This window comes from Callorhinus ursinus, unplaced genomic scaffold, assembly GCF_003265705.2.
Source record: "Callorhinus ursinus isolate GAN/ISIS: 27379988/994484 unplaced genomic scaffold, GSC_fseal_2.0 scaffold10, whole genome shotgun sequence".
NCBI lineage: Eukaryota > Metazoa > Chordata > Mammalia > Carnivora > Otariidae > Callorhinus > Callorhinus ursinus.
Genome location: NW_027397072.1, coordinates 52,239,041 through 52,266,055, shown reverse-complemented (window position 1 = coordinate 52,266,055; position 27,015 = coordinate 52,239,041). Strand labels below are relative to the sequence as shown.

General features: G+C 51.6%; 1 protein-coding gene across 1 annotated transcript; it reads left to right on the top strand.

The window, feature by feature from the left end:
* The first annotated feature begins 557 nt into the window (after positions 1–557).
* On the top strand, positions 558–25,587 carry ATP6V1B1 (ATPase H+ transporting V1 subunit B1). The gene is made up of 14 exons (XM_025868449.2): positions 558–778; positions 6,714–6,769; positions 18,443–18,541; positions 18,745–18,838; positions 19,415–19,492; positions 20,393–20,532; positions 20,950–21,051; positions 21,635–21,732; positions 22,951–23,074; positions 23,242–23,392; positions 23,638–23,720; positions 24,560–24,664; positions 24,855–24,984; positions 25,075–25,587. Exons 1-14 carry the CDS (start codon positions 661–663, stop codon positions 25,236–25,238), a joined length of 1,542 nt encoding a protein of 513 aa, XP_025724234.1. The 5' UTR covers positions 558–660; the 3' UTR covers positions 25,239–25,587.
* The last annotated feature ends 1,428 nt before the right edge of the window (positions 25,588–27,015 follow it).

Genomic DNA, 27,015 nt, shown 5'->3' with positions numbered 1-27,015 from the left:
GACAATGCTCCAAAAGGGCATGACAAAGGGAAGACACCAGATGTGTGGTGAATCCAGAGTGCTGGAGGATGCAGGGAAGGCTTCCTGTGGGAGGTGGCCCTGAAGCTGGCAGAAGAATGATCCTCTATAGATATTCAAAAAAAGATGATGATGGAATGGTGCGGGGGAAGAAGTAGCCAGGTATGATCAGGGCAAGGGGTGCAGGGTGAGGGCAGGTCAGGGGAGACAGTGAGGAAGCGACAGTGAAGAGAGGGCAGCCTGCCAGAAAGTGCATGTGGTACAGAGACCAGGAAGAGATGTGGTCTGGAGCAAGGGGCTGTGAGAGCACCTGAAGTTCTAGGGGGAAGAGCTGAGTTCATACCGGCTGCAAGCTGGGGGCAAACGAAAAGCCAAATTCAGAGGTTAGAGGGCCAGCCTTACCCCTGCACACCTCTCCTCCCCTCTGCTGCTGCGGCACGTGGCTTAGGGCCCCTCCCAGATCTGGAAGAGCTCCAGGACACGGTTTCCATGTTTATAGTCAACAGGGAGGAGGGGAGTGGCGAGGGGAGGGGTGGCCACCGAGGCGGTCTGATCAGCTCCCTCCAGCTCCGGCCTGGCCTGAAGAGTTTGCGCTAGCCACCAGCAGGCTCAGGTCCTCAGCTCCCAGCCTGCCGCCTTGCCATGGCCACAAGGGTAGACAGTAGGCCCAGGGGGCTCCCCGGCAGTGGCTGTGACCTAGGCACAGCCCGGGAACACATGCAAGCGGTCACCCGAAACTACATCACCCACCCCCGTGTCAGTGAGTACAGTCCCCGCAGTGGGTGAGGGTGGGGGCTGCTGGGTGGCTCGGCTTCTTAGGCTCAGGGAAAGAGGAGGCTCTGAGGCTGAGGAAGATCTAGGGGGCTCTTGGTCCAGCAGAGTGAGGCAATGGACTGCCCAGACAAGGGGCCACCTCTGCAGATGGGGGGATGGGGTCCCTAGCCCAGGCTATCCCAAAGGAGAAGGCAGGGGAGTTCCTTGCGGGAACCTCTCGGTCATCACCCTTACCCAGCCCTGAGACCCCAAGTCCAGAGAGAGCTCCCCACTGCCCCAAGGGTGTGTGTTTGTGATACATGCTCTGTGTGAATGTGTGTGTGTGTTGGGGGTGTGTGTGCGTGTGCGCCAGAACACTCAGCACGAGGAAATGTATGATCAGGTGTTCTCAGGGAATGCGTGCGGCAAGGTGGACCATGTATGCATTCTCAGGATGGGGACAGACACGCCACTGTGTCATGTCAATGGGTACATGTCATGTGTGCCTTTGGGGGAAGGTGTCTGTGTGTATAACCCAGGGGAAGGAGCGTGCCTGGTTATGTGCGTGCTTCCACCTTCACTTGGGTGAGGATAGGTGTAAATATGCGTGTGACAGCTTGCAAGTGTATATGATCAGAGGGAGGAAATGTGTAACGTACCTCAGGGTGAGCGTGTGGTTCCGTGCACGCGCATGCGTGCTCATGGGGAGAATGTGGGTATGTGGTCAGGTGATGTCATATGTCTGTGTCTGTACAGCTGGGGGCAGGGGGAGTGCCTGGCACGGGGAGAATTCAGAATTCAGAGGGGGCCATCCTGAGGTGTGTCCAGATATCTGGGGCACAGAAACCAGTAAGGCTCTGAGGACCAAAGGGAGTACCCCCTCCATCTCTCCTTGCCAAGGTCATTCTCCAATTCTCGAATTCTCAGGCAGCCCAGCTCACTGGACTAAACCGGCCTGGCCAGCACCGGCCAAGCAGAGCCAGAGGCTCCTAACAGGGCATGTGTGGAGAGAAGCTGGCCTAGCACAGCCACCCCGCCCTCCCCCTTCGTTCGGTTGTTACCCAGACCGTAGGGGGAGGAGCCACCTGACGGGGCAGCCCAGAGAGCCGGGTCTGCATTGAATGGGGCTGGCATCCGCCCAGAACGGACCTAGTGCAAAGTGGGCAGGCCCGGGGTGCAGAGGAACAGAGCAGGGGGTGTGAGGCACCTCCAGAGGCCTGAGGCAGGCACTGAGGGGTGGAGCACATTCCAGCTGAGGAGGAACTGAATGGGACCAGATTTAGCAAGGAGGCCCTGCAGGCCCTTGCGATGGAGGCATGGGGGAAGCGCTGAGGCCCAGATCCTCCCCTGGGGCAAAGCAGGGGTCATGAAGGCCCAGAAATACCCTGTGACTGGGCCCCCACTTGGGCCCAGAGCCCAGGCCTGGTGGAGATCTGAGCCCACCCTGGCAGGCTCTTCCCCCCCACCCCCTGCCGAGTGCCCTCCCCAGGACCCTGCCAGGTACCACCTCACCCCAGGGCCCCCTCCAGCCGGTTGCCTCCAGCCAGCACCTTATTTAGAGTCAACAAGCCCTGGTACAGGGAAACACCCAGGAGATGTGACCCAGGCTGGAACCCAGGGGTGGCAGCGCCCTCATGTCTGCCTCTGTGTCACCTCATGGGGCCCTCACCCTTGGTGAATGTGTCACACCCAACAGCTGACCCCGAGACAAGGTTCCGCAGAGGGGGAGCCCCTCCACCCCTGACTCTTCTCCGCACCTGCATTAAAGATGTTCCTGCAGTGACAAAGGCTACCGCCTTTGCTGCACACCAGTGCCCTCATAGGGTCCCCCCAGGGGCCAGCCTCCCCAACCCAGGAGCAGATCGGATTCCTCAGTGTGCTTCGGCACCCACAGCTTTCTCTGGTTCCCACCCCCTCCCTCCTCTGGGGGCCCTGAGGGGTTTCCTCCCTGAGGGGTGAGGATGGGGGTGGTGGGAGAGTGTGCAAAACTAGAGCTGCGCCCTCAGGTCAGGAGAGGCAGGACTCCTGTGTCTCTCTCTGCCTGTCTCCCCCAGCCTGGCCTCCAACTGGAGGACTCTATGGACTCTACGGATTTCTGGGCAGGAGAACTTTAAGCAGAGACAGAAAGCCTAGGAGGAGAGCTGGGGGACCAGAGGGCAGGGATGGGGCAACGGGCTGCCAGCCCCCCCAGGGCTTCCTCAGCCGTGGGTGGGGTGAGTCCAACAGAAGTTCTCCTGGAGGAGGAGGTGGACCAACAGGCCTGAGGCCTTAAGGGTGATTTCACTGCAGTGGCTGAGGGAATAAGCCAGAAAGGGGGGGGCAGGGTAGAATAGCATGGGGGTGAATCCCAGCAATATCTGCCCTGGTTAAGGGACCCGGCTGCCTCCCTCAGAGCTAGAGCTCTTTCCCCATGGGAAGGACATGGCATGGCGCTTTAACTGTTGTGTGGGGCAGAAGGTGCTTGGGGGGGTTGGGGAGGCAGTAGGGGGAGGGGGGCAGGGTGCAGCGGGAGCAAAGGTTGGACCGACAGGCTGTCAGCCGGGCTGGAGGGGCAGAGCCAGGTCAGATCACCCAGGGGCTGGAATGCCAAACCCCCAGCTTTGCTGCCTGCCTTGGTTTCCACCACCGAAAGGCCAGAGAGTTCCACCCAGCAGGTCTTGGGCTGATTCTAAGAAGCCTCGGCCCTCCCTCCCCTAATCCGTCAGGAGGGGATCAGGGAGGAGGTGGGGGACCTGCTGGCCCCTGGCTTGCCCCCACCTCTGCCTCACGCCTGGGCGGCCTGCACAGTCCTCTCCCAGGACGCTGCAGGTGTGGCTGGGCAGGCCCTAATTAGTGGGCTTCCAGGAGCCCCGCTGAGCCTTTGACAGGGGAAGGCAGCGGGGAGATGGGGGCAGGGAGGGGCGCCAGGCCTGCAGCCCTAAGTGCAACCCTGAGTGTCAGCTAGGACAATGGAGAAGGGGAGGGGGCAGAGCAGAGGGAGGGAGTGTCTGCAAAGTCTCAGGAAGGCCTATTGAGGGAGTGCCCCTCAGAGGTCTTCTGGGCCAGCCGCCTGCCTCCAGCATGACCCTGCCCCCCTTCACCTCACCAGGGTTGACCAGTAGGTCCCAAGGCTGGGGGAGTGCCACAGGATGCTGACTGACTTGTGGTGTGCCCCAGGAGAAATCAGCCAACTTCTGGGCCTCAGTTGGCCACTGCATGCGATGGACACAATCAGTTGGGGGTGGGTACACACAAAAAGCCTGGCTTCCCGACAAGGACACCTTTGTTGCTCAGCCACCACCTTGGCTGTGTCCAAACTGGACAGCCTTGAAGAAAAGATGTTCTCTAGTCTTACTGGGGAGACACAGAGCTCTGGTCTGAGTGGGGGAGACATAATCCAGCTCATTAAGGACCACAGCCTGGGGAAGACACCTCTAGGGTGCCCGCCTGGGGGCTGTGGGACTTCAGAGGGGAGCAGAGTCAGGGGGCTGCAGGACTCAGTCAAGGGCAGGGCGTTGAAGGATATGAAAAGCCAGATGCTGAACAGAAACAGCCAGAGTGGATTATCTGCAGTGAAGGGCCCAGGCTATGGAGTGACGGACTCATTTAGAAAGCCCAAGAGAGAGAGCCAGGCCTGTGCCTCTGGAAACCCAGAAAGCCGACTTACGGCTGAGGCTGGTGGGATGGGCTGGGGGCTCACAGACCGAGGGCCCTGCCGCAGGCAGCATTCCTCCTGGCCTCTGGGCTGCCCCCAGCTGCTCACCACTGCTCCCCCCACCTCAGGTGCCCTCCCCAAGGTAGCGCTGTGGGGATTTCCACAGGTTTCCCAGAAAGAAGCTGTGAAATGGGGGAAGCCCGCTGTGAAGAAAGGGAGGAAGGTGAAAGACTTGACTGACTCTGAGGCAGAATTGGAAAGAGTTCCCTGGGGCTTTGTGGACCTTGAGCCCCATTCCCTACCCCCCCCCCAGCCCTTTTGGCCAGTCTGGTATTTTCTCTATAGGGCCAGCAAGAGGCCAGCTCTTCCCAGGGCTTTTTAAAATGAGGCTCTGTTCCACTGTGCCTGGTCCCTTGGGGTGGCCTAGAGAGAAGCCAGAGTGGAGAACGCCAGGAGAGGGTGGAAGGTGAGCAAAGGAAGTCAGCAGTGGAGCGAACTTGCCAGAAAGTGGGCTGTGAAGGGCAGCAGCTGTGCAAGGACTGGGGCTGAGGGAATGGTTTTTGAGATGGGAGATACCAGGGGCGCCTGGGTGGCTCGGTGGTTAAGGGTCTGCCTTCGGCTCAGGTCATGATCCCAGGGTCCTGGGATCGAGCCCCCACATGGGGCTCCCTGCTCGGTGGGGGAGCCTGCTTCTCCCTCTCCCACTCCCCCTGCTTGTGTTCCCTCTCTCACTGTGTCTCTCTCTATCAAATAACTAAAATCTTAAAAAACAAAACAAGATGGGAGCCACCAGAGCTTGCTTGATGGGAGGGCCAACAGAGGGGGCCGCTGGCTCTCTGCCCCAGACAGCAGTCATCTCTGGGGACGGACCCCGGGGCAGGAAAGGTTGGCCTAAGAGGGAAGGTTGGATAGATACCTCCTCCCGTCCTCTGAAGGAAGCTGAAGGAGTTCCCTGCTCCAGGTCCAAGCCCAAAAGGACGAGTCTTCTCGTGCTCCTTGTTCTTGAGTTTTCCTAGCCGTCCGTAAGCTCAGAAGAGCCTTGTAAACATCCCCACAAGGATCGCCTTGCCCAGTCGGTCTTCCTAGCCCAAGGCCCAGGAAAAGGAACATAGATCGGATGAGGGGTTTGACCACTGAGCCCCAGAATGGGGAAGACGTGAGCTGGGGGCGTTTGGTTTTTCTTCGTGTGGGGTGACTTGGCACCAGGCTTGCACGGAAGCATGAGGGCAAGTGGCTGAGATCCCAGCCCCAGCTCTGCCACAAGCATGCTGGGTGATCCTGGGCTAGCTTTTTCACCCCCATTCTCCTCCGCTTTTGAAAAGAGGGTTAGACCACTCTCCCCTCTGATGTTCTTCCAACCTGAGTGATCCGGTGACCTTACAGACACTCTGACCATCCTGCCTTGTCAGGGCGCCTCATCTCAGCTGTCCCACTGGTGCTTCCCAGGGACCCCAGGAAGAGCTGTATATCCCAGGGTCATGGTCTCCCAGCTAGCCTCCAGCAGAACCAAGATAGGCTTCCTGTCTGCCAGTCCATGGCTTTCCTGTTGGGGTTCCCCAACACTGGAGTTAGAGGCTGTCTGTAAGCTGAGCTCATTTCTCCATTTGTGGGTCTCTCCAGCGACTAGGACTAGGGCATTCTTCTCCCTCCTTCCTTGTCACTCTTTCCCCTCCCCCCACAGGCACTACAGGGAGCCCAGGTTGTCCAGGATCCCCCTTGGCAAGGCCTCATGACAAGGCAGGGACCCTGGCTGGTTTTTCTCACCAGTGCCTGCCCCCCCCCCCGACAGGCGCACATGCTCACAGACACAGTGCTCAGTCAGTGTCGAGTGACCGCGGAGGGCCACAGAGGGAGGGCAGTTCTCTCCTCATCTCTAGCTGGGGGCCAGAAGCTTTTGGAAAATGTTGTGGGTCTGAGAGGAGGGAGTGGGTAAGATGCGGGCTGAGGCCAGAGGGGAAGAGGGGAAACAGCCTCAAGATAAGAAAGACTTCTTCGTGGCTGAGGGGGAGGAGAGGACTCTGAGGGGCCTCTGCCCTCACCCTGGCCCTCCTCCAGCCTCCTGCAGGTGTCCAAGCCAGCAGGGGGCCCTGCGGGCAGGGGCATGACCCTTACAGCAATGGTGGCTGGCCCTGTCACAGCTAATGACCCTGACAGCCCAGACTGGGAAGGGGGTGGGGGTGGTGCTTACAGGGAGGGAAAGCAGAGGATGCCTCTGTGTGCGTGTGCGTGTGCGTGTGCGGGCGCGTGCGTGTGTGTCTGGGTGTGTGTCTGGGTGTGAGACCCTCACCTACCTCCACCCCTCCCCCAGCCTACAGGACTGTGTGCAGCGTCAATGGGCCCCTGGTGGTGCTGGACCAGGTCAAGGTAAGATTTCCACTTCCTCCCAGAGCTCCCCAGCCCCTGTGCAGGATTTCTTCTAAATTGCCCTGTTCCTAGCTGTCTCCCAAGGGCCCACCCATCCCTTGTAATTCCGTCACCCATCCCCACGTTCTTCCTCCCCAGCTGTCTCCCCAGCCACCCCCGGTTTCCCTTCCTGCATTTTCAGTGCCCCCCCCCACTCCCGCTCTGGGCCTTCAGGGACCCACACCTACCACCAAGGACCTGGGGGATCTAGGCTATTGTGCCTCTTCATCAGTGGGATGGTTGTATTGAACTTGCTTACACGGCTGGACTCTTCCATCAGCTGCTTCTTTTCAAAGGAAGGGAAGGCAGAAGAGCAACACCAGCTAACTCTTCTCCAGAGCTCCAGGTTTTCAGAGGCTTTTGGAAAATCTCAGCCTGGGAACCAGCAGCATGGGTGGGAAGTAAAGAGGGCCTCCCAGAAAGAAATGGGACGTGGGCTCATTTGTGTCCCCTGGGGAACCGCAGGACCATGGCAGAGACTGATAGCATTTTGAGTCTGGGGTTGGGGATTCTTAAGGCATAAAGGGCCCTGCAAAAGTATGAGGTCACTCTGCTGTCCCCCTGCCACCAAACAGTTCCACCCCCCAGGCTCCCACCCCATGCCACCCATCCCAGACTGGAAAACTGATGCCACCCTGAGTCATCCCTTCCTCGACCCCAGTCCATCAGTGCCAATGACCTGTGAGCAGTCTCCCACCCCACTGCTCCCTGATTATGGCCATGGCCTCTGGGCCCCCAGACTGGGGCCCTCCTGTCCTCCATGCTGCCCCCCTGCAACCTGAACCCCTTCGCTTCCCTGCCTCAAACTCACCTAGTACTCCCAGTGCCTTCACCTTACAGGTGCCACATTCTGTGAGGGTTCGTGCTCACCTCCTCGGCCTCATGCCGAATCCCCTCCCCTCCCTACGTGGAAATCCACCCTGCCTCTGCATGGAGCTGCCATTTGATGTCTCTAGGCCTTTGCTCATATTTTCCCTCTGCCTCTCCCACTACCTTTCCCCCATACCTTCCTCTGACTCACCCCCAGGACTAGCTGAGAGGTCACTTCTAGAAGTTTCGCCCAGGCCCCTGGGCAATGAGCCCGTCCCTCCTCTCCCTCTTCTGTACTGTCCCGTTGGCAGCTCCATCAAGCCATTTGATCACCACCTGGCCACATGTCCCCTCACTGCCCCCACAATGTCCCTCCAATTGCACATTACTCCTGAGCCCCCGGAGCCCCACCCTGTACTTCTACTGAACACCCAGTCCATTGTGGGTGCTCAGTTTGTTCAGAGGAAGGGTGAGTAAATGAATGAGAGGCATGAATGACTAAATCCAACCCTTTCATTCCTGGAAACCAGATTCCGAGTTCATACAGATCTTCCCGTTTGACCCACTAGCCTCGGGGAGGCACTGGGAGGGAGCGTGATGGAGTGTTTACGCGTGTGCACGCGGGGGTCACGCAGTCTGACTCAGGCTCTCCAGCCCACCCTTCCCACTAGCTACCTGTCAATTCTAGATCGGCAGCATCAGTACTACCTGAGAACTTGTTAGAAATACGGATCCTAGGGCTCCTACCCCAGACCGACAGAATCAGAAACTCTGGGGTCGGGGGAGGATGCAAAAGTCAGTCTTTAAAAGCCCTTCAGGGGCTGTGATGCTCCCTGAAGTTTGAGAAGCATCTATTTAGGCTTGCAAACTCTAGCTTCCTCATCTAGTAAATGATCAGAGAGTTATTGTGAGGATCAAATGAGGTAAATGTATTTTTATGAGTCCTCCTTGAGAACGGTTAGCACTCGCGCTGCTTGGAATGCAGAAGTGCTAATACGCCTGATTAAACAGTTGGTGCCGTCTGCTGCCCCCTCGTGTGGTATGGAGAGTCAGTACCTTCACAGACATCCACTCTCCCAACTACTAAATGGGACTAGACTAGGAAATGAGATAGATCCTCAGACCTGTGTCTCTGTGGATTATTAGATGCATCTGTAACTCTCATAGAACAGACCAAGTGGTTGATGGAGACACCCAGAGAACCCTGAACTTGCAGAGGGAAAAAAATCAGTTCTATATAGTCTCATAAGTTCAGGAGATGGAGAAGACAGCTTTATGTACCCCTCTCCAGATTCCACACCTCCTTCCCTCTTCCCTGGTGGCTTTGGCAAAATGCCACAATTCCTCCTCTACAGCGCCACCTTCTGCCCAAGTCGAACCACACCAGCAATTACGCTTCCTGCTTCCATTTTTCTCAAATGGAAAAATGCTTGCGGGGAAGAATTTTATGCAGATTGGAAGTTCTTAGCCCAGGGAATAAGGGCCTCGAGATTGTACGCAAACCTTTGAAGCCGTGTATCCGTGTGCCTGTGCATTTTTCTAGAGGTAGTTTCCACAGTTCCATCTGATTTTTGGAGGTGTGAGTGTAGGCTGTAAAATGCTAAATGCTAAACCCCTGAGTGTAGACTGTAAAAATGGCCCCGCTAGATTATTAAACATCCACACTCCCAGCCCTGATCTCACAAACAGTCACACACAGGTTGTGCAAGCATTAAAGAGGAGTCCAGTTAGTGGACAGCCACCTGCCTGGGATATGTTAGAGAGATTTCACTAGAGCAGCGGTTTTTAAACTTGAGCACGCATGAGAATCCCCTGGAAGGATTCTTTGGGCCCCGACCCAAAGTTCTGATTCAGCAGTCTGAGGTTGAGGCCCAAGAATCTGCATTTCCGGCAAGTTCCCAGGTGCTGCTGCTGGGCTGGGGAGCACACTTGAAGATTGACTGCTCTAGAAGATCTTCTTCCAACTGCTGTGTTTTGATGCAGACCAGTCCTTATTGAGACTTGAAGATAGCACTCACCTTATCCACCTGACTCGGTTCCAAATGTCTGTGGCTACTTCCAAACTTTTAAAAGAAAAAGCTTTCAGAAGCATGTATATCAGCTCTGAAGACAATTTCCAAAGAGGGCTTCCCAAACTGCCTTGGGCATTGTCAGAAGGAAATGACTGGAGGCCAGGGCTTAGTCCTGCCAGGCTTGCTAAGAACTTTCCAGTCGGCCGAGTGCAGGAGTGTGAGTGTGGGCAGCAGCTCCTCTCTGCCTGACCCCTGGCTGGCTGAGAACTCAGCAGAATCCCCAGCGGAGGACACGGGTGGCACTGAACCATCCCCGCCCCCTGTGGTCCTCCTAGGGACCCAGGGTGGGAGTTGAGAGAATCAGGCTCTGAAATGGGGTTCCTCTGAGTATAAGCTCATTGTTGCACCCTGGAATTCTCCCCCTGCACTCCCGGTTGTAACTGGCTGTGACCACCCCTGCCCCCCACAGATAACTCACGCAGACACACACGGAAGAGCCTGGTACTCTCTTCCTAGAGGGTTCCAGACCACACCCTCCGTGACCGGGTGTGATGGTTCTGACCTGGCTCTGCCCGTTCTCCGGCGTCCGACTGCAATCTCTCTGCTATGCACAGTTCGTTTCCTCTGATTTCACTGATTTCATCTTTCAGGGACACACAGGGCGCCACCTCCTCTCCGTTCCCCTTTCCTCTGCCCTCCCTCACCCACATAAACCCACATAAAAAAGGAGGACTTTATCAGCCGGCTGCCTGGTTTTTATCGGGCCCTGGCCTGCGCTCTGTCGGGCACTTTTCCTCCCGAGGCCCACCGGACAAGGAGGCCGGCGGCTGCCTCGGAGAGAGAGACGGGCCCGCAGAGCGGCCGCGGAAAGCCAAGGACTTGCAGTCAACGTCGGTCCCGGGGGCCTCCCAGCCCTGGCTCTTGGGCGCCCTCTTGTGGTTAACGAGCCAAAGACCATTAGACTTGAGCTGCCGCGCAGACCTCAGCGCCTTCCTCCCGGGCCGGCCCTGCTCGCCCAGCAGCCCAGCTCCGAGGGATGGTTTGGGGGAGAACGAGGGCGCTTTCCTGGCCTCCGAGGAGGGGCCTGAGCCGAGCTTCCTCCAGTGACCGTCAGAGCTGCAAACGCTCTGGTCTCAAGTTCCACCCTCCCACGCCCGCAGGGGTGCGCTGGGGGAGTGTCCCCCCTCCTCACCCCCCGTTAGGAAATTGAGCCATCCCACACACACCCCCAGACCCTTAACGTCACTATGTTAGGTAGAGTGGGGTATTTAATATAGTAAGGATGGTGATAACCAGTCGCACTGTACTTGAACATCCCAAATTACATTTTAATTACCAAAAAACAAAAATAAAAAACATGTTCCTTGTAACTAGTGAAAGAAAAGACAAGTTAACTGTTTGTCCCTAACTTCTTTATTCCCAGCCTCTTGAGATAACCAAGGTAAAGATCCTGCTATAAAGAGGCAAATAAGGTGCATGTTGGAGGTTTACACTGGTGTCAGTCTCTTAAAAACATGATTCCCTCATGTCGGTAGCATTCTTCTTGATAGCAGTGCGGTAGCCTGGACGTTCTGCGATGGATTCGGTGGTTCCGTTACTGGCAGACATTCGGTGTGTTTCCAGGCTTTGCTATTGCAAATAGTACAGCAAAATGTACCCCTTTCATACTGGGGACTTTATTGCTATAAGGTAGATCCCCCAAAATGAAATTGCTGCTTCAAGGTGTATATTGATTTTAAAATAGATTTTAAATAGATACTGATGATTTGGGGGCAACACTGCTAGCCCAGCAATGTTGTGGGGATTCACATTCCCGTCAGCCATGTGTTAGAGGACCCACCTTCCAGCATCCTTGCCAGCCCCAAACATGTTCTCTCCTGGGATTTTGCCTATCTAATCAATGAGAATAATACTACCTTGTTTTTTATTTACATTTGAGTATCTTTTTGTGTGTTTGGATTTCACTTTCTCCTCTGTGAAATCTTCCTACAAATTGAGGTGTACATTTTGAGTTGTGGGAGCTCTTTGTTTATTGTTCACATTTTTTTATTAAGACTTTATTTATTTGAGAGAGAGAAAGATACCGAGAGAGAGCATGAGCAGGGGGAGAGGGAGAAGCAGGCTCCCGCTGAGCAGAGAACCCCGAGGTGGGGCTCGATCCCAGGACTCTGGGACCGTGACCTGGGCCGAAGGCAAACGCGTAACTGCTTAACTGACTGAGCCACCCAGACACCCCTACAATCAAATATCTCTATTTTTGCATTTATGGCTTCTGGATTTCTTATCTTACAGACATCTCTCTTGCCCAGCTTTTCTAGAAAAGCTAAGAAAAGGAAAGAAGAAAGGCTCTTGTAGTATTTTGTTCATCTTAGCTTTATATGTAAAGGTTTTATATGCCTGGAACGTATGTGTGTTTATGATGTGGGTATCTTCTAAGTAGATACCTGGTTATCTTAGCGCCATTTATTCAATAAATTCTGTTTTTCCCTGTGAAGTAATGTGCCACATTTGTTCTACAACAGTCTCCTAAAATCTGGGATTTGTTTCTGGACTCTGATCTGCCCCACTGATCCATCTGTCTGCCCCACACCAACACTTAACCGTTTGACTTCAGTAGCTTTAAAGCATGTTTTCATGTCTGCTAAGGCAAGTCCTCCATGCTGATCTTTTCCATAACTATTTTTGGATATTGTCAGACACTTATATGAATTTTAAAATGATTTTATTAAATTCCAGAAGAAACAAGAATCCATTGGGAATGCATTTAATTTATATACTTTGGAAAAGGATTGATATTTTTATGATAGTAAGTCATTCTGTCTTGGACAACAGTATTCTCCATTTGTTCAGGGCTTGTTCGATGTCCTTCAGTAAGGTTTTATTATTCTCTTGTGCCTCTCTTGTCAAATTTATTTCCAGATATTGTATGGGTTTGGGCCCTATTGTGGATGGATCCATTTTTCTCCATTTCCTCGTCCGTTTATGGCTGGAATAGAAAAAAAGAGATTCTTTTTTTTTTTTAACTGAAACATATTGACACACAATGGTACAAGAGATTGATTTTTGTGTATCCTGTATACAGCTGCCAACTTCTCTTATTAATTCTGGGGGTTTTGTTTTTGTTTTTGTTTTGTTTTTTGGCTAGAGCCTCTTGGGTTTTTCTAGATATACAATATCATCAATGAAGGGAATTCTGTCTCTTTTTCCATTGGTACACTTTAATTTTACTTGTGATTTTAAAGCAATTTCAAAAAAATAAAAATAGTACCAGGAACATATACCCAGTTGTTAACATTTTACCCCATTTGTTCCGTCTTTTGCTCTGCGTGTATGTGTGTACATAACTTTTTCCTAGATCTTTTAAGGGTAAGCTATCCCCCAAAACTCCAGTGTTTATTTCCAAAGAATAAGGATATTCTCTTACATAACAACAGTAGTTACTGACTTCTGATACTTACACCGATACATTTATCTGACCGACCACCTATATTCCAGTTTACCAGCTGCCCTAATAAAGTCTTTTATAGCATTTTCTCCCCTCCAGCAGAGGATCCAGCCTGGGGTCAGGTTCTGCCTTTAGTGGTCACATCTCTGTAGCCTCCTTTAATCTAGAACATTTCCACAGCCTTTCTTCTCTGACATTTCTGAAGAATACAGTCTCCTCTCCTCCTCTCCCACTACTTTTTTTTTTTTTAAAGAAAGCTTTCTCCACTTATGTTTATTAGTATACTTATTCATTTCTCTTTTTGGGGTCTTATTGTATAAACTATAATTTCCAAAACAATATTAAGTAACAACGGCAATACAGTCATCTCTGTGCGTTACTGATTTTCTTAGAATAAAAGTGGGTTTAGCGTTTCACCATTGGGAAGCTTGTTGATGTTGGTTTGGTAAATAGTGTTCAAGTCGTTGCCTTCCATTCCCGTCTTACATAGGATTGTATTAGAAACACTGCTGAATGTTCTCAAAAGCCTTTTGGGTTTCTATTTACATAATCCTGTAGGGTTTCTCTTTTAATTTGTGTTTACAAAAAAACTCCCTATTATTACAAATTATATTGTGAAATGTTGACAAATTCCCAGAGGTTGATTTATCTAGGCTTGCATTCTTTTGATGAATCCTATTTGGTCATATCTGTTTGTTTACTTAATACACTGATTGGACTGGCTAATAGTTTATTTATAATTTCTGTGTCTACATTTATAAGAGAAATTGGTCTACGTTTTTTGGAGGGTCCTATCTTTTTTTTTTTTTGAAGATTTTCTTTATTTATTTGACAGAGAGAGTGTGAGAGCACAAGCAAGGGGAGTGGCAGGTAGAGGGAGAGGGAGAAGCAGGCTCTTCGCTGAGCAGGAAGCCCAATGTGGGGCTCAATCCCAGCACCCTGAGATCGTGACCTGAGCCAAAGACAGCCACTTAACCGACTGAGCCCCTCAGGTGCCCTGGAGGGTCCTATCTTTACTACATTTGAGGTTTGGGAAGTTTTCTATTTTATAGTTTCCTTGCCTTCTAATGTTTCTTTCTGTTCATCATATTACGTTGGCTGGTTCTTCCAATGTAATGCTGAATAGAAGGATGATAGCAGGCATTGTTGTTTTGCTCCTAATTTTTTAACAATTTTTAACAAATTTTTAACAATTTAACAGAGAGAGAAAGAGAGCAGAGTGAGCAAGAGAGAACACGAGTGGGGGGAGAGAGGCAGAGGGAGAGGGAGAAGCAGACTCCCCGCTGAGCAGGGAGCCCGATGCGGGGCTCCATCCCAGGACCCTGAGATCATGACCTGAGCCGAAGGCAGATGCTTAACCAATTGAGCCACCCAGGTGCCCCTGTTTTGCTCCTAATTTTAAAGGGATTGTTTTACATCAGAGTATGTTTTCGCAGTTTTTCTGAGGATGCTTTTTGGAGTTAAGGAATTTCCCTTTTATTCTGTTTTCAAAGAGTAGTTTTGTTCTTTAACCAGGGATATCATGATTCTTTAATCATCAAAGTTTTTGTTTTAATCATGGATAGTTTTTTAAACCTTTTTCTGGAATGTTAAGATGAACAAAGTTTTTTTTATCCTGCAATTCATTAATAAGGTAAATTAATTACATTATCAGATTTCTATTATTAGACTAACCTTGAATTACCGGGTCTTTTTAATTTTCATTTGTGTATGTGTGTCTTTTTTATTTTTTGTTTTTTGACTTTTTTCTTTTATCATTTGGTTTGTAACTCGACCTTTTTTATACTTTGCTGGATTTGGTTTGTTAGTATTTTACATAGGTCTTTTGCATATATATTCATAAGCGAGATTGCCTATGATTTTCCCTTCATTATCTTATTTTGTATCAAGGTTATCCTTGCCTCATAAAATTAATTAAAGACATCCCTTTCCATCAGTCTTTTGAAAAGCTCAAGTATTTTCAAATTATTTGTTCTTTGATTGTCAGAACTCACTTGTAAGACTATCTGGGACTGGTGTTTTCTTTATGGAAAGATTTTACACTATTTATGTAATATCTTAAAGTTTGTAGGACTATTCCGGCTTTCTATTTGGTTTTTGATTGGTTTTGGTTTGAGTTGTATTCTTCTAAGACTTTATTCATTTCATCTAAGTTCTGAACTATATTGCATACAATTGTTCATAATTCCTTTTTATTACTTTTTAATATTAGTGTAGCTAGTTTTGACTTTTTTACTCCAACAATTATTTATGTCTTTGCTCTTAATCAGTTTTATTTTATCAGTCTATTTTATTAGGCTTTTCAAAGAACCAATTTGGCTTAATCTTCTTTGTTATATGTTTATTCTCCGTGTTAATGATTTCTGACCTTTTATTATTTCTTCTACTATATTGGACTTTTAAAAAAAGTTTTTCTTTTAATTCCGGTTAGTTAACATATAGCACTGTATTAGTTTCAGGCGTACAATATAGTTCCATACGCCACCCGGTGCTCATCACAAGTGCCCTCCTTAATTCCCATCACCTACTTCCCCCCATCCCCCTATCCTACTTTATTGGGGGTTTTATTGCTGTTCTTTTTTCTAACTTTTCATGTTGCATACTCTTAAACTTACTCAGTTTTTTTCTTTTCTAATATAAGCATTTAAAGCTTAAATGTGGGGCGCCTGGTGGCACAGGCGGTTAAGCATCTGACTTTTCATCTCAGGTCGTGATCTCAGGGTCGTGAGATCAAGCCCCACATCGGGCTCTACACTCAGTGTGAAGTCTGCTTGAGAGTCTCTCTCCCTCTCCCTCTGCCCCTCCCCCTGCTCTAGCTCTCTCTCTCTCTAAAATAAATAAATAATTTAAAAAAAAGAAAAAGAAATTTTAAATGCATCCATATATGTCGATACATAGGTTTTCATTATTGCTTGGTGCTAAATATTTTTTTTAAAGATTTTATTTATTTATTTGAGAGAGAGAATGAGAGATAGAGAGCATGAGAGGGGGGAGGGTCAGAGGGAGAAGCAGACTCCCTGCTGAGCAGGGAGCCCGGTGTGGGACTCGATCCCGGGACTCCAGGATCATGACCTGAGCTGAAGGCAGTCGCTTAACCAACTGAGCCACCCAGGCGCCCGGTGCTAAATATTTTCTAATTCTATGGTCTTCTGTATTAGGTTTTTTAAATTTCCAAATACATGAAGTTTGTCTAACCATCTTTTTGTTTTTGATTTCTAACTTGTTTTGATTATGGTCAGAAAACATGGTACAGCCTGATTGATTCTACAAGGCGCTCTCCTTTCTCATTGTTTTCTATTTCATTTTTCATGTCAGTTCTGATTCCCTCTAATGCTCAAGGAGTAATTTAGAGGAGTACTTTAACTCAGAATATGAGGAACACGTGGGCAGGGATGTCATCTTTTTACCATTTATTTTTATTAGATTCCGATTCTCACTTACTCCCTGAAGTAACTCAATCACTAGGGAAGCAAGTGAGGGAACCTGAAGGATGCAATGCATTCTTTCCAGTACCGCCCCTGGAACAAGGTGCAGGTTGCAGGGCTTAGGTCTCTGGGGACTGACAAGAGCTGAAGCCAGCGTCAGTGGGGAGGGTCTGCTCTCCTGCCCAGCCCTCCTGGCCCAGCTCATAGCCTCTTCTGGAAGTGGGGAAAAACTGGGACCCTGGTTCCCGGAGCATGCACAGACTGCAGGGCTAGGGGATTCCCTTGGGGCAGACCTCCACCTGCCCAACCTGCTACCTGTGGTCCTAGAGGACAGTCTAACTGTCTTTTTTAAATTGAGTTATAACTTACATATCATAAACTTCCTTCTTTTAAAGCACACAGTTCAGTGGTTTTTAGTATATACACAGAGTTGTGCAGCCATCACCACTATTTGATTCCAGAACATTTTTATCACCTCCAAAAGAACCCCTTGTACCTGTTAGTTGTCACTCCCAATCGTCCCTCCTTCCAGCCCCCGGCAAGCTCTAACCTTTCTGTCTTTATGGATCAGACTATTTCAGATACTTTGTATCAATAGAATCATATACTCCGTGACCTGTTGCGTCTGGCTTCTTTCACCTACTTAGCATGTTTCCAAGGTTCATCCGTGTTTTGCATGGATCAGTATTTCATTCCTTTATAAGGCTGATAATATTCCATGGTATAGATATACCATCTTTTATTTCTCCGTTCACTGTTTGTGGACATTTGGGTTGTTTCCACCTTGGGGCTATTATGAATAAGGCTACTACTTGTATATGAACATTCATATACATTCATATGCAAGTTTTTGTGTGGTCACATGTTTTCATTTCTGTTGCGCCAGTGGAATTGCTGGGTCATATGGTGTCTCTATGTTTAACCCTTTGAGAGAGCGTCAGAGTGTTTTTCAAAGTGGCCCCACCATTTTAAGTTCCCACCAGCAGTGTTTGAGGGGTCTGATTTCTCCACACCTTCAACTACACTCGTTATCTGTCCTTCGGACTCCAGCCATATTCATGAGTGGGACGTGGTATCTCATTGTGGTTGTGATCTGCATTTCTTTAATGGTGAATGATGTTGAGCATCTTATGCGCTTATTGGTCTTTTGAATATCTCCTTTGGAGAAATATCAATTTAGATCCTTTGCCCATTTTTAAAATTACAGTATTTGTATTTTTATTGTTGAGTTTTAAGAGTTCTTTATATATTCCTGATATTAGCCTGGTTCTTTTCAAACGGATAAGAAGAGATACTACACTTGCTTATAGCCAAAAGAGAAGTGATTGCCTGATTCTTTTTATTCCTGAAGCTGTGAGGACAACACATGAATCAATCCCAGCCCCATGGCTAGGGAAAGACTGCCACTGGTACGAGGGGACACCCGGCAGCCCAGGAGAGCACTGTGCCCGTGTGTTCACCATTACTCCACAGGGGCAGGGACAACTGTGCTGTCCATGGGACCTAAACAGCCATAGTAATGATTACATTTTATTGAGCTGTTACAGGTCCTGGGCACCAGCTAATGATTTCACATAGATCACTTTCTCCCCATACAAGCCCTATGAAGTAGGTATTATTATTATTCTCATTTGAAAGATGAGGAAAGTAATGCTCAGAGACATTAAGTAATTTCCACATGGTCACACAGTTTCTAAGCATCAGAGCTTCAGGTCTAACCCTGGTCTTCCAACTCCAAAGTCAGTGCTCCTGCCCATCCAGGTGTACAGCCTCCCAAACAGAATCCAAATGTCCCACCTCCGGCCCCTCAAGTTCACTTCTACTAGTGCCTGGTCACAAAAGGGGAGACAGAAGCTTGAGAATGGGTCAAGGAGGGTTGGGGGAGACAGGGACTTCACCTCTGGTCTCACCGCTGCTCTGGGCTGCTCTCCCCTCCTGCCAGTTTGCGCAGTATGCTGAGATCGTCAACTTCACCCTTCCCGATGGCACTCAGAGAAGCGGGCAGGTGCTGGAGGTGTCTGGGACCAAGGCAATTGTTCAGGTAAGTGGTGTCAGGGCGATGTTGGCTGGCAGAATAAATGAACGAGCCCACAAAGTTCCTATCTTATAGGCTCCGAAGGCAGGAAACGTCCTATTTTCCCAAGAGCGTCTTGCCCAGAGCTGGGCACAAAGGGAGCCTGGAATGGAAGGCCCCATTCTCCCCAGCAAGACCCTTATTAGAGTAACTAACCTCTTGTCCCATAGGTGTTTGAAGGAACCTCTGGGATCGATGCCCAGAAGACCACCTGTGAATTCACAGGGGACATCCTACGGACTCCAGTGTCAGAAGACATGCTGGGTGAGGATGGGGGAGGAGAGGCGGGGGGGGGTGCACCTCTGTCCTCCCAGCCCAGCTTCCCTGACCGCACACTTAGCACACTGCATTGTCCTTGCCTCTTTGCCTGTCTGCCTCCCCCGTGAGTTCTTTGAGGTCAGAGATTGTGTCTTCTCTCTCTGACCCCCCAACCCCAGCTCAGGGCCGGACATACAGATGTTCCATAAACGAGGAAGGCGGGTTCAATCAACTGGGGGCACAGTAGGTAGTCCTCTATTTGGGGTTAGGCTGAAACAGAGTGCACATCCCCCAATTTTCTCCCAAGATCTGTCACACCTGGCCCTCTCCTCCTTCCAGCCCTAAAACCCTCCATTAGAGTCATTTCCTGGGCCAAGGCCTCACCTGTAAAGATTTCCAGGAGAGGAGGGACGATCCCCATGGAGACAGTCCCTGTAGCCAGCTCTTGGGGGGCAACTGAGGGCTGAGGGAAGAGGGGCGTGAGGGGTGGGTGGGAGCTGCTGGTGGTGTGGAGGGTGAGCAGCAGTGAGGGAGACCCAGGGCTGGCCCTAAGCGTCCCCCAACAGCCTCCCCCACCTTCAGGTCGGGTCTTCAACGGCTCTGGCAAGCCCATTGACAAGGGGCCGGTGGTCATGGCAGAGGACTTCCTGGATATCAATGGTGAGTGACCAGGGAAAGGCTCCGGACAGCTTTCGGGACCCAGCCCCCGATCACTTTCCCCACCCCCAGCCACCGCCTCTGCCATCTTGCCCTTGGAAGTTCTGCCCCAGACACAGGCCAGGGGCAATGGGCCAGGGCCCACCCGCAGGCTGCTCAGACTACCACGCAGATCGCGTGTGCGACAAGAACTGCAGAGGCCTCTCTGTCCCCAAATCTGCCACAGAGCCTGAAAAACTGCCATCGGCACTTCATGTCCTGTTCCTCTCAAAGCCATCATCAGGTGCAAAGTTCCATGGGTGCCCCAAGACCCTCACTCTCCCGCCTTCCAGTGCCCTGTCCCCGCCCCTCCGAGCCGCCTGGGGTGGCTTGCAGCAGTAGACACAGCTCCTTCCCGGTGGGAGGCCATCCTGAGTCCTCCAGTCCTGTCAGTTCTGAGGACCAGATGGAGGCCCACAGATGGAGGCCCACAGAGGCCCACAGCTGCCCCAAACAACTCAGCAAGTCAGGGGCAGAGCAAAGGATACACATCCCCTCAGATAGGAGCTCTCCAGGCTGCCCTCTGTTCCTTGGAGCCCCGCACGACACCTGCTCAGCCTCGGGGGCCTCAGCCTGAGCTCCCACCTGCCTGCCGCTTCTGCTGGGCCAGGCAGCACTGTCCAAGGGAGCACTGGATCATGGTTATTAGATACAAATTAATTCAAGTGGAATACACGTTCATGTCATGTGCCCACCAGCCGCATGTGACTAGGGCTACTGGACCGGGCAGGGTAGTTAGAGCACATTTTCATCATCACAGAGAATTCTGCTCCACAGTGCTGCTCTGGAGTTGGGGGCAGGGTTGGGGGAGGGCAGGGACAGACTTGAGCCCTTGAGCATGGGTCCATGATCGCCCTCTCCCAGGCCAGCCCATCAACCCCCATGACCGCATCTACCCGGAGGAGATGATTCAGACGGGCATCTCTCCCATCGATGTCATGAACAGCATTGCCCGTGGTCAGAAGATCCCCATCTTCTCAGCAGCCGGGCTCCCCCACAATGAGGTGAGGCCTGCAGGGTCCTGCAGACATGACCAAGAGGAGCGCACAGGGCAGAGGCCAGGGCTGGTGGGCCAGTGAGGTGGGTCTCCTGAATCAAACAGGCAGGGACCAGCCACGCTGGGGTCACCGCTGTCCAGACTGGTAGCTGTCCTCTGGCAGCTCATGGGCTCAGGGCCGCAGAAGACCTCCTCAGTGTCCCCAAGCAGGTCTTCAAGCCTTCACCCTGAGGAAGGCTGTAGGACCTGGGGCAGCCCTTTCATCTTTCTGGCCTAGGATCTCATCCCCCCGCCCCCCGCAACCAAAGGCCTTGGCAGGAGGAAGGACTGGAAGTTGCTCCATCCATCATCCTCCATGGTGCTCAGTGGGCTGGGCTCTGGGTTCTGGTTCTGACACCCTTCCTTCTAATCCACTCCACCCCAGATTGCCGCCCAGATCTGCCGCCAGGCTGGGCTGGTGAAGAAGTCCAAGGCTGTGCTGGATTATCATGACGACAACTTTGCCATTGTCTTTGCGGCCATGGGGGTAAGAGAAACTAGGCAGATTGGCAAATTCTGGAAGCTGTGGGCAGGCAGCCTTGTCTCTCTTGGACCCTGGCTCTGCCTGATATGATGAGGGAGGCATAATCCTTCTCCCTGAGAAGCTGTCAGTGTCCAGGCCTGTCTGGTGGGAGAGGCAAGAGCAGGACCGCGGGGGAGGGGGGCTCAGTGACTAGGTACGGTGTGTCCCCCAGTGCGTCCCAAGGGCATGGCAGCCCCCATGAGCCCGAGGGTGGCCTGGAGGAGGGAGAAGCCAGGGAATTTGGGAAGACGGCTTCAGGGAGGGGATACCACGGGGCCCTCAGGGGGCCCAAGGAGGGGTTTAGCAGGGAAGCAGCTGGTTAAGTGAGGGGTCAGGATGCAACAAGCAGAGCATAACCTGAAGAAATCTGAACTTCTCTTTGGGGGCCTGGGGAGTGCAAACCCAGCCCCTGCCTTTTCAAGTGCTGGGTCCTCCTAGGGACTGTCAGTCAATAGGCTCTACTGAGACGAGATGGGAGGGGCCGGGGCCCCTGCCCTTAGGCTGCAGAGACCCCCCCACACTCCAGCCCTCCCTGCTGTGTGTCCAGGTGAACATGGAGACAGCCAGGTTCTTCAAGTCTGACTTCGAGCAGAACGGTACCATGGGGAATGTCTGCCTCTTCCTGAACTTGGCCAACGACCCCACGTGAGCCATCCCCTGGTACCCAGACTGCCTTCAGGCAGCGGTCCCTGTCCCCTCTCAACACCCAGAGTACCAGAGCTCGGGAGTATCCCAGAACCATAGCCATGGGCCAGAGTTGGGAAAACAACCCCTTGTTGTGCAGATGAGGAAACTGAGGCTGGGTAAGGGATAGCCCAGGGAGAGATGGAGGGGACGAGACCACAAGCCCGCCTGCCACCTGCAGCCCCTCCGTTCTTCCCATGTGCATCCAGCCACTGTCCCCAGTCAGACCTCCCTACCCTTGAGTCACTTCCCCAAAGCCACCTCTAAAACTTAAACCACGTATTTACAAAAACTGCTGTTTTATTTTTTAATTTTCTTACTTGAATAGAGTTGACACACAACGTTACGTTAGTTTCAGGTGTACAAGGTAGTGATTCAGTTTCTCTGTAGGTCAGTGCTATGCTCACCACAAATGTACCTACCATCTGTCACCAAGTAACACTTACCATACCACTGACCCTATTCCCTGTGCTGCTCCCTGACTGGGAGCCTATGACTCCGCCCTTTGCCCCCCATTTTGCCCATCTCCCCACCCCTTCCCTCTGGCAGCCATCAGTTTATTCTCTGTATGTATAGGTCTGATTCTGCTTTTCATTTATTCATTTGGAAAAACTGCTATTTCTAAAGTTCAGGAAATGGGAGTTTCAATCTGTGGGTCAGGGGGATGAAAAAAAACTTCTAATAAAACGGTCCTGGGTACTGAAGGGGCTCCAAAAACGAAGTAACGGAATTCTGGAGGCCAAGATGACATCACCAGAGAAAAGACCCACAGGACAGAGCTTAAGGACTGAGAGAGCCTGGAGCCAGAGGAAGGGACTCGGGAGAGCTCAGAGTGGAAGGGGGCTGCCAGGCGGGCAGGGCAAGCCTATGGAATGTGCACACTAGCTGTGCTCTGGAGCAATGAGGGGAACCTTCTGGAAGGCATCCAGAGTGCTCTACCTCAGCCGAGTGTGGCGAGGAGGAAGCTGGGGAAGAGAAGGGCAGCAGGAGGGAGGAGTGTCAGACGTGGTGAACTGCCCACCCGCAGGAACCACAGCCGTCAGGGGGCCTGGGAGCTGGGGCTCATCCCACCCACCCCCCCTGCTGCTATGCGCAGTTCACTATCCACTCAGCATTTGGGGCTAGAACAGAGCACAGGCCTAGGCCTCTGGGCTCTCTAAACACAGGCTGTCCCTCCAGGATCGAGCGGATCATCACCCCGCGCCTGGCACTGACCACTGCTGAATTTCTCGCCTACCAGTGTGAGAAGCACGTGCTGGTCATACTGACCGACATGAGTTCCTACGCAGAGGCCTTGCGGGAGGTGAGGCAGCTGATGAAGGGTGTCGGGGTCATGCCAGCCTCTCTGTAGTCTTTCCACCCCGAAACTCACCCATCCAAGCCTGCCGCCACTCACTCCATTTCTCAGTCACCGAACCTCGCGCTCAGCCTCTTGCCCCACTTCTTACCCCAGCGACACCGCCATTGCAGGTCTCAGCCGCCAGAGAGGAGGTGCCGGGCCGTCGAGGCTTCCCAGGATACATGTACACAGACCTGGCCACCATCTATGAGCGGGCAGGCCGCGTGGAGGGCCGGGGAGGGTCCATCACTCAGATCCCCCTCCTCACCATGCCCAATGACGGTGGGTCTCTTCGCTGCCCACTACCCTCTGCTACCCCCTGCCCTCCCTTCCCACCGGGATGCTTAAAGGGCCCATGGTTTTGTGCATAGATGTGCCGTAGCTCTGTTTCTTCATCACGGGATTCACTGTTTTTTCCTTGCCTCCACATACCCCATCACTCCCATGAGAGCCATAGAGCCCAGGCGGCCCTGAGCGGGTGGAGACGTGGGCTCCGTCTACACTGACACCAGTGCATTTCCTTGCAGATATCACCCACCCAATCCCAGACCTGACGGGCTTCATCACAGAGGGACAGATCTACGTGGACAGACAGCTTCATAACAGACAAGTACGGTCCCCTCCCTACGACTTAGTGCTCTCCTCATCACCCCCAGAGACACTAACAGATGTCCCTTCACCTGCTGTGCTTCAGTTCTCTGTGAATTAGGAGGGGCCGGGCGAGGCTAACTCCAAAGAGGAGACGACCCAGGAAGACTGTGTGGTCACAGACACAGGACAGGTCTGGCTAGAATCCAGACCACCTGACTGTGGGAACCTTGTGAAAATCATCTCATCCTTCTGATGCTAGGTTTCCTCATCTATAAAACAGAATAGTATTTATCACTCAGTGGAGTGCATTGTGGAGGATACAATCATTTGGCACATAGAGAGCATCCAGCAGACAGTAGATAATAAATACCACTTCCCTTTGCTTTCCAGTAATTTGCTCTGGTGAACAAAACAGTGGGTAACTGACACAAGTAGGTGGTGAATAATGTGCCAACAGGTTAGAAAATGTGTCTGTCCCATCTGAGGTCAAAGGCAATCCTGTGACTTTTACCTCTTTGCTCAGTAGGTTCCTTCTTTACAGCTATTAACTATTAAGCTTCAACCTGGTTTCTGGCCAAATAATTAAAGGTTTTAAAATAGTGACTTTCATTACCTAATGTCACGTCATGTCCCCCCCTCCCTCCTCCTGTCTAGGAGCACACATGTAGACACCTCCATACCCGAGCTCTAGAATTTGTGGGCGATAAAGGAGGGCAGGGCATGACCAGCCCACCTCTCTGTGGGAGGAGTGAGGAGCAGTCTCTTGAGAACCCCAGGGGGAGGAGAGACAAGTAGGGGGAGGAAAGAAAGTCAAGTCTGGACCCTGCCTTCTGCCACTCCCTTCTTCTGCTTGCCCAGATCTACCCCCCCATCAATGTGCTCCCTTCCCTGTCGCGGCTGATGAAGTCTGCCATTGGGGAGGGCATGACAAGAAAGGACCATGGAGACGTCTCCAACCAACTGGTAAGGAGAGAGCCCAGGGACTGGCGGGTAAGCTAATTTCAGAAGCTAGAGGTTTGAGCCCTACCTGGACCACGAGCTTTTCTCTGGGAAATCCCTCCCCTTTTGGGGTCCCCACACAGTCAAATTGGGGGCCACTGAGCTCCTGTGATCCGCCTGCGGTGACCGCTAGGACCGTCCCCCCTTCACCCAGTATGCTTGCTACGCAATCGGGAAGGACGTGCAGGCCATGAAAGCAGTGGTGGGGGAGGAGGCGCTCACTTCGGAGGACCTGCTCTATCTGGAATTTCTGCAGAAGTTCGAGAGGAACTTCATCAACCAGGGTGAGGCGCGCTGGGGGCGCTCAGGCAGTAACCCCCTTACCCGGCCACATATACGTGCACACGCTCCTAACACTCCTGCCCCGTCCCTAGGCCCCTACGAGAACCGCTCCGTGTTCGAGTCTTTGGACCTGGGCTGGAAGCTGTTGCGCATCTTCCCCAAGGAGATGCTGAAGCGCATCCCGCACAGCGTGCTCGATGAGTTCTACTCCCGCGAGGGGGCGCCGCAGGACCCCGCGGCCGACACTGCGCTCTAGCCCCGCCCACAGCCGGACCCCGGAGCTCGTCCCGGAAGCCCCTGTTCTACCCCGGTTCTACACATGCCTCCGTGTTTTCCAAGGTCCCACACACCTGAACCAACCGCTTGAGGGCCCACTGTCAGCTACCCACCCCAACCCCCCCCCACCCCGCCTCGAGGCGGGAGGCGGGGTGGGGATGGGGCTCCCACGCTTCATCCCTCTCCCTGGATTCCCGCACTGGGAAAGAACAAAAGGTTGTTACGCCTGTATTAAGCACATGAGAATCACCTAGCGAACTTTACAAAATACCAAGGCCCAGGCTCCAAACCAGATCAATTAATCTGAAGTTGGAGGCGAATTCCTCTGCATTGGTATTTTTTCCCCAGGGACAGCTGGAGTTGCAACCCCTAGTTTAGAGGCTGCAAGATAACCCAGGTAAAGATAATGAGGGTGCACTTGAAGAGGTCCTGAGACACTCCAACCCCAACATACACGTAGGGTTTTGTTGTCATTCTTAGGACCCTAATACCTCAGAAGCAACAGCCCACAGAATCCCCCAACTGCCAGGAAATCCTCAAGCTTTGTCCCTGCAAAGCATTATCACTTTATCTTAATTTGAAGCCAGGTGTTAAGGCCCCACTTGGGACAGATACCCAGAATTTGCTAGTTTTTAAAGTGCTCAGGAGGGGTGCTGACTCCTTCAGACCCCTGCGGTTGGGAGGTGAGTGGACTACCAGAGGAGGTTTCCCTGGAATGAAGGAGAACTGCTTTGGGTGGAGAATCTGCATTTTTGTCCCTCCCCGTGGGTCACTGTGGTCTTGGGAGACTCTCCCCCCTCCTTAGATTTCTCTGGGGGAAATACCAGGAATGATGGGGCCCAGAGGGGAGAAGGTAGTTAGAAGTGAGTGGTGTGGTCTATACCTAGAGTTGACCCCTGGGGCCTCAGTAAACCTCTGATAAGCTTGGGGTCATTCCCCCTGAGAAGGGATGGAATGTGGATGGTTCACTCAACACTGAATCAGCCCACATTGATTGCTTGACTACCATATATTGTAAAAATTTAAAAGGAAAACATTGATGACAAATATATGTAAAGGGTTACTGTTAATAAGTTTTACAAATCCAATAAGAAACACTTTGAAGACCCTCAAAGAACAATGTGAAGAAACAGATAATTCCCAGAAGAGAAAAACACTGATATTTAATTGTTTAACTTTTGGTAGTCATCAAGGAGTCAAATTAGAACATTTCCACTACCAAATTATTAGCAAATGTTTATTTAAAATCACAATATTCAGCGCTGGTGGTGATGGTTCCAGTAGGTCCTCTTTTAACAATAGAAAATTCTAGATAGCTGGCCTGGTCTTACTGCTGCAATCCCCTCCCTCCTTGTGAAGTAGGTGGTATTATTCCCAGTTTGCTAATGCAGAAACTAAGACACAGAGGTCAAGGAACTCGCCCAAAGTCCCACGGCTGATGTGCAGGGTACCTGCTTCACTGCAGGTAGAAGTGTAATGAATATAAAACCTTGCTGGTGGGCAGTTTGTAAACACATACTAACAATTAAAAAATGTTCGTTCCCTTTCACTTAGTAATTCTACTTCCAGGAAATCCATCCTAAGAAAACGGCCAAGATGAATCATTTTGTTTTCTGCCGCACATGTCAAATGATAGTGTATGTTCATTATGACGCTGGGCTACAGTGGCGTCATAACGTACGTTTAGTATATGGCATGACAATGGATGCTAGTTCATAATAAAACGCTAAATGAAAAGGAGTAGAAAAAATGTAGGA

What these genes read in the sequence shown, in the direction of transcription:
- ATP6V1B1 (XM_025868449.2), top strand. Translation starts at nt 661, where the DNA reads ATGGCCACAAGGGTAGACAGTAGGCCCAGGGGGCTCCCCGGCAGTGGC. An exon ending in TTGTCTTTGCGGCCATGGGG is followed by an intron (nt 21,052 to 21,634) that starts GTAAGAGAAACT and finishes CTGTGTGTCCAG; the next exon opens with GTGAACATGGAGACAGCCAG. An exon ending in GACAGCTTCATAACAGACAA is followed by an intron (nt 23,721 to 24,559) that starts GTACGGTCCCCT and finishes CTGCTTGCCCAG; the next exon opens with ATCTACCCCCCCATCAATGT.